The sequence below is a fragment of the Rhineura floridana genome, chromosome 5 (assembly GCF_030035675.1).
Source record: "Rhineura floridana isolate rRhiFlo1 chromosome 5, rRhiFlo1.hap2, whole genome shotgun sequence".
Lineage (NCBI taxonomy): Eukaryota > Metazoa > Chordata > Lepidosauria > Squamata > Rhineuridae > Rhineura > Rhineura floridana.
Genome location: NC_084484.1, coordinates 140,930,191 through 140,937,578, shown reverse-complemented (window position 1 = coordinate 140,937,578; position 7,388 = coordinate 140,930,191). Strand labels below are relative to the sequence as shown.

General features: G+C 40.9%; 1 protein-coding gene across 3 annotated transcripts in view; it reads right to left on the bottom strand.

Moving 5' to 3' along the window:
- Positions 1-778: 778 nt before the first annotated feature.
- The window catches only part of LOC133385382 (lymphotactin-like), a 104,718-nt gene continuing 98,108 nt past the window's right edge, over positions 779-7,388 (bottom strand). For 2 of the 3 annotated variants that reach the window (XM_061628277.1, XM_061628278.1), the window contains 2 exons: positions 1,918-2,035; positions 779-1,339 (listed from right to left, as the gene is read on the bottom strand). In XM_061628277.1, coding sequence (XP_061484261.1) covers positions 1,201-1,339; positions 1,918-2,035 — 257 coding nt within the window. In that variant the 3' untranslated portion in view covers positions 779-1,200. Of the gene's footprint in view, positions 1,340-1,917; positions 2,036-5,191; positions 5,365-7,388 lie in introns of those variants that run through there. The other variant, XM_061628279.1, reaches the window with a different exon arrangement.

Below are 7,388 nucleotides of genomic sequence, written 5' to 3'. Positions count from 1 at the left end.
ATAGTTCAAAAGACACACAAAATAAGTGCACAGTAAAAGCATAGTAAAAGTAATTTTATCTCAAGTGTTGTAAAACCAACAACTGAACGAAAAAACTGAGCACATAAATGTCTTTGAATTAATATAAATATATCTCTTCATTCAGCAAAGACATTTACAATGCCCTTCAAAAACATGCATGGCATTTTTTTAGTCTTGATCAAGAAGGAAACAGCTGTCTTCTTCAAATATTGCCACTGTCACTTGTGATCCAGTGCCTGCTTAATCTGAAAATGGATTCCCTGATATGAAGTTAATTTTTAAATGTTTTTCAGAACAGATGACAGTCCCCTCAGAATATCAAGGAAACAAAAAGGAAGACAAATTCATGACAGTAAGAGACAGTATAACACAACCAATGAAAGTTTCTAGTGGCCCTTTACCAAACACGGAATAGAAGGGGAAAGCACAAGTTGGAAATACATGTGGCTAGTTATTCCAATACATAAGTACACATCCATGTTGATAAACAGACCTGTCCTTGCTTTCTTTCTGCATATGGCTTTCCTTCCATTAGGTGTTTCCTCATATAGCTGAACAGCAGGATCAAACTCCTTTCAGTTGTTGATCTCATTGGCCTAGCAATGCCAAAACTCTTTTGCTAACTGGCACTCTGGAAGACCAGTGATCTTTACATAGAAATATGGCTATAAGCCTGAAGCTTCATGAGATCAAAGGCTAATCTGAATAACTCTGAGCACCAAATTGGTTTCTAGGGCTCCTCTCCTTCCCTCAAAAAACACCCCCACCCCCCCACACCAAGGTTTATACTTTTATATTATGTTGGTCACTGATATCTTAAACACAGGAAACCACCAGCCATTCTATCAGTGGAACAATAATTTGTATATATTAATAGTGTTTGAAGGACACTATTGAGATACAATAAGAACATGGTGAAGTGTAAAGGGAAACTCTGAATAAATGCTCCCATAACACGTAAAACAGCTGCAACTGAAAATATTGAAAGAGCTGTCTTCTTACAATACATAAAAAGCTAACCTAAAGTAGTTAAGACAGCAACACTAAATTGCCATAATTCTATCAGCTCCTCTTTGACAGATGAATAGATTCCAGTGTAACTACATCAGTTCAGAAACTTTATTTCCAGTCAACAATTAGCAATTATGAGCAGCTATTGATGATTTGATGTGCTGCAGCTTAGCTGGTCATGCTCTTAGGTCTAGATGTAGTTCTTTTTTGTTTTCTAGCCTTGCTTCTTTCCAATTTGTGGATGTTTTTCTTCACCCATGCAAGATCATATGGCACACAGACCTTGACACCATTTTTGGTGATGAATCTGGAGAAGGATAAAAGAGAAATCGCTATGTATATCTTTGTTAAAGCAAAGGAGTTTTGTGGCTCATTATCTCTGTTTTTGGCTGCAGTCCTATACCCCCCAGGGAGCGACTGGGAGCCAGCCCCACAGGATTCAGAATGAGACTTACTTCTGAGTAGACATGCAAAGGATTGCAGTTAACATCTCACTGGCACCAGGACAGAATGCTGTCAGTAATATATTGAATGTTGATCACCATAAGATTACCTCCAATTTAAATGAGTTTGTACGTGTGAAAACTAGATTTCATTTTTAATAATCTATATTCATCACTTATTTGTTCACCCACCCAGCTGGTTATCAAATGAAACATGAAGGGAACACTGCATAGCATGCACTGGTAGCGCTGCTACTTCTAACTGGAATCTGTGCTTTCATTGCTCATGTTGTTGCTGGTGGAGTTGAGCTCTCAGAATACTGGAAACACGACACTACCAATTCAGTTCTGCATTCTGTTTCTTGGAAAATCCACACGTGCGGATTTCTCCCTTCCAGACTTGTAGGCTACTTTACAGTTGAAGATTAGGAAAGATACTCACATCACAGCTTTTACTGGTATGGTTTGTCTTTCATAATCAGCAATTCTTTTGATGTTTATTTCTGACGTATGCAAGTCTACACAGGAATTTAGTGGCATAGTCTGAGACCCAAAAGTTCCTAAAAAAGAGAGAAAATATTGATTGATTGATTGATTGATTGATTGATTGCACTTGTATACCGCCCCATAGCCAAAGCTCTCTGGGCGGTTTACAGCAATCAAATATAAGACAAACAGGAGCGTTAATTGTTAAAGGGCTTTTAGGAACATAGGAGGCTAGCTTATCGCGAGTCAGACCATAGGTCCAACTAGTTCAGTACGGTCTACACTGACTGGTGGTGGCTCTCCAGGGTTTCAGGCAGTAGCCTCTCCCAACATTACCTGGAGATGCCGGGCATTGAAACTGGGATCTTCTGCATGCAACCCAGGCTGCTCTGCCGGTGAGCTACTGCCCTTCCCCAGTACATTTCCCCGAGTGGATCTGATTCTTGAAGGTATTGCCAGCTACTGAATTTACAGTATGATAAATCACAATTGTTACTCATTTGGTGCAGCAATGGAAGCATCATTTCCCCCCCCCCAAAAAAATGCATTTCTGCTGCAGATTTCCCAGCTCTTGTTCAACCCAGCTGTGAGCATATGTGCTCGGAAAAAGGCTTCAGTGTGTATACCTCTAACTGGATAGGGAACTGCCAGCACATGGGCAGACCAAACATGCAGTTTTGAGGAAAGACTGCCTGCTCATGTGCTCAGTTCCTCCCCCAGTCCAGTTGCTGCAGCTCCACATGGGTTGCTCTTGCAATCAGAGGATTAACAATAACACAAACCAACTCTTTCAAGGGGCCATGATTTCATTTCCTTGTTTCCTGCCTCCCTACCTGCCTTGCTTCTTCCCCACCCCTAATTATTATCAAGTAGATCCAGCCACATGGGAGATCAGAGAAAAGCGGCTCCCTCATGCCCTGAAATTACATCTGGATGATACCTCAAAGGTCAAATGTATCTGCATGCACACTTAATGAGCTTCAGTAGGCCCTTCCAGCATCCGAGGTCCCCAGGTAGATGCTTGCCCTGTGAGTGGAAGCTGCCCCGTCTTTCAGATATATCTGGCCATGTCAGGAACATTTTGCTTATTTTTTGTTAAAGAGATGTGTTTATAGCACTCATTAACTGCATTTGCTGACAATTCAGTGCTCAGTGTAAGGTACAATATCTGACAGCAAGGCTATCCCCCACATCCTTTGGGAAATGGGTGGGAAATGTTATTGCCATATTGGTGTTTGATTGGATCCAGTGAAAGTACAATGCAAAAGATAAAAGACTGGGCTTTTTAAGGCATGGAAAGATAAATGTTTATGAGTTTTTTAAAGGAAACAAGTCATTAGAGTTTGCCCTAATAAGATGTTTCACAAAATTAAGGTTAACATAATATTAGGCAGGTGCCTTAGTTGCATTGTGTTCAACTAAGTTTTGTGCTAATTTTACTGTGTATATTTGTTTTTAAAACTCTTGATATATATCTATAGTTTGATATAAAAAAAATAATTGTTTTTTACTGGTGTTCTCATGAATATTTTATGTTCTTTTATGTAATCCATTTTGAGGGTGTTATTTAAAGTAAGTAGTAGAGGATTTTCTAAAAATGGAAATGCTTTTCATACAGCTGATGAATATAATGGTTGTACAGAAAGAACTACAGGGTCCAAGTCCAAAGCATAACTGAAAAACATTAATTTCATGCTCCCTGGAATCACTGAATGGTTGTGATCATTCAGTTTCCATTATATAAAGTGAGAATTATTCTTACAGAATCGTAAGTATCAAAAAGGTAATCATTTGCAATGTGGTGATCCTCTTCTGTATGCATTAAGGATGTTGTACTTGCACGAAGGGTAGGCCAAAATCCCCCCTCCATGTCAAAAGGATTATGCCCCTGCAAAAATGGGTCCTGATTTTCTGCTGCTTTTTGGGGGGGGGGATATCCCCAAACATTTCAGGAGAAGTTGCCACTTTTCTTACTGGGTCTTGCCAGGGAAGAGCCTCATGATGTTTCCCATCATCCATGCTTCCTGGAATTCCTTGGAAGCACTTGGAATGCCACCCCCAAGGCATTCCAGGAAGTGTAGTCAGTGGGAAGCTGTGAAAAAAAAACCTGGCACCACTGAGTGGCACTTCTTTTGTTAGAAGAGCAAGGGAAAAACATAAAGTTAAGTAAGGTAAGTAGCAATCCTCCTGAAAATTTCCTTCTTGATCTTTCAGGAGGATTTCATCCCCCCTGAATAAATAGTCAAAAAAGAAAAAAATGAAATTATTGGGAGAGGTCTAACTCATACTGACAACTTTTCCATACATGCATCACCCTGCATGGGGTTTGTACATGGAGTTGGATTCACAGGTTCCCTTCCTTCAATGGAAGGTGCCATAAGAAGATTATGTCCATTAGAATAAGGGAAACTTTGGATCCAACACAGGAAAAGAAACAGAGACCCACTGCTCTGCCTTCTACATGCAGGAATTACATGAGATCCTTTTCCATGTAAGCCATCAAAGAATCCTTTAAACCTTGGCCCATCAGATCTGCAGGCACTTTTTCTACATATTCAAGGAGTTGCATATATGGAAATGGGTGATATGGTCCAGATAGCTAGTCTATAAGGGCAGATATGTGTAAGCAATGCCTATTCTGTTCAGAGTACCTTGCTCAGTATTTGTAGTGCCCAGATCCCCCCTTTTTGGGGTACATGAGCGATCTGTTGACGTGTCCCAAAGAAGGAAAAGTGTCTTGTCCTCTAGGAGGAAGGGTGGGATATCAATTAAATAAATAAATATAGCACATACTCACAACAATAATTTGAATAATAACATCAGCTATCCTCCTAACAGATCTAAATGCTTTAGGGGTGCATCAGAATCACCAGATAGTTCTCTCCCTCCCCATATATTATTTTATTTTTTTAAATAATCCATAAAAGAAATCTTTTCATCAGTTCCTGGAAACTGGACAGAGGATGAAAAGGATCGGAGTTTGGGAGAGAAGTTCAGGCTGCACTCAAACCAATGTTGCCACTGCCGAAAGGAAAGTAAGGATTTCAGATTGCATCCAACTAAGTCCTATACTGAGTCACCCATTGAAATGAATGGGCCTAAGCTAATCAGGTCCATTCATTTCAATGGGCCTACCCTGAGCAGAACTAGCATTGGATACAATTCTTTATCCCAAACTCGGAATAGCAATTTGGATGCTACAATGCAACTGATTAAAAAGAACCACATACCTCTTATAATGGTGAAATGCTCAAGAGAACAAATAGCAAGAATGGCTGCCAGGTAGAGTTTCATGGTGAATTCTTTCCTTGGGTGATAGGAGTACAAGTAACTCAAAGGCTCCCTTCCCCAGACTTTTATAACTGACTGGACTCTTCCTGGCCAAGTGGTATAATGGGGAAGATGAGAGGTGGAAAATCTGAGAGCACACACAGGCACACACACTTTAATACTGTAAAGGGGGAGAAAAAAACCCCTCTTGTAGGCAAGCCCCTCATCGGCAGTTTTTTCCGGCCACAATGTGGTTACTTCTTAGCACTTCAAAAGTCAGTTTTATTTTAGGCACAAAAGAAAGTTCTTTCTCTGCAGTGGAAACCAGCAATGTGTCTATGGTTTCATCTCTGCACTGCTATGTGGAGCCACACAATGTGCCACACAAATCAGTGAGAAAAATGTAGCTCTGAAATGTCACTCATACATGCCAATGGAGGACCAGAAGGGACTTCAAAAATGAGCATTCACTCTGTTTCCAATGATCAGACACACCTGGAGTTGCTCATGGAGACAGCAGCATGTGCACACACACACACACACAGGAGGGAGGTATTAGCAGGACTGAAGGAACCAAAGCCAGCCCTATGTGGTCTGAGTATGCTCAGCTATGGTCAGTAACCATGGAATGGTGACTGACTGGAGCAGGGAGAGGAAAACCAGGTAGGAGGACGAATGGAATATCCTGGAGGAGGGCACTGAACAGAAATGTCCCACACTGCAACAATTTGTTACAGATCTCACTTGTTCATTCTAACTCTCTTTACTAAGACAAGAACTGTTATTCTTAAAGCAGGCTTGTGACAGACATAAATCCAACTAATCTCTCCTTAAGAACCTCCAGAGAATAAGACACAATAATTTACCTAGATGGCATGCAATATATTAAATGGGAATGATGACGATGATGATGATATATCATGCTAAGGTGTTAATAAATTAGTAATAGATAGCTTAAGTAACAGAGACAACTAAATTTGTCACAGTAGTCTGATATTATGTCCTACAACATAAGCAAATGCCCACTGCAGGTTTTCATCATTGCATATTTCCAGTATATTGTGATGGAGGACAGAATGGAGAAGACACAACAGTACAAATCTGCAACAAGCTCATTAGGTAGCCTTGAGCGAAGCCAGCCTTCCTAATCTAGTGCTCTCCAGATGTTTTGGGCTACAACTCAAAGTTGTAGTACAAAACATCTAAAAGCACCCAGGTGGGGAAGGCTGTGCTAGATCAACCTAACCTACCTCACAAGTTTGCTGTGAAGATGAAATGGGATAACCTTTTGGATGCTGCCCTGAGCTCCTTAAAGTAAAGGTGGTGCATACTTGTGTCAGAGTAATAATAGTAATTGTGGGGATACATAGCCCACCATGTGATTTTCTGAAAGAATGGCCATATGCAAAAGGAAAACAGCTGTAGTAGATTTGGTAAAAAGTGCAGAACAGGGAACTTCAGCAAGTGCAGCTTTCTTTTCCTCTACATGACAACCTGTGCTTGGCCAAATTCACTATTTTAGTCAATTATTACATGTACAAGACCTCTGCTCTCCTTTGCATCTCATCACTTTTCCTTCTTTAGCTCTTTAAATTGCACTTCATGTGCAGTGGCTTCTATGTTAGAGGATTACAGCACTTTTACCAAACTACTGTCTTCTTGTTCTGCATTAATTTCACTGAAACTGATGAAAGGGTTATGCCATTGCTTCCACAGATTGCTCAGCAGGGCTGTGCAAGTAGCTTTCAGAAAAGCCTGAATCATCTCACTGGGCCAATTCAGGCCTTCCCAAGGAGATTCAGAAAACTAGTGCCCCTTTCTCACTGTTCTGTTGCGTTCATCCTTCACTTCCATTGTCACTACCATGTTCCCGCCACCATTTTGAATTCAGAATTAGTACAATGACCTCGAACCTGGCTTATTAGTAGCTGGGCAGCCAGTGCAGATGTTTTAACAATGGTGTTACATGTTGTCAACTATGTGCCCCCATGAGCAGTCTGGCCCCTGTGTTCTGCACCATCTGGAGCTTCTGGACCAGACTCCAGGGCAGGCCCACACAGAGTTCATTGCTATAATCTAGCCTCGAAGTTACCCCACATGGATTATAGTGGTCAGGCTATTCCTGTTCAGGAATGGCTGTAGGTGGCAAACCAGATT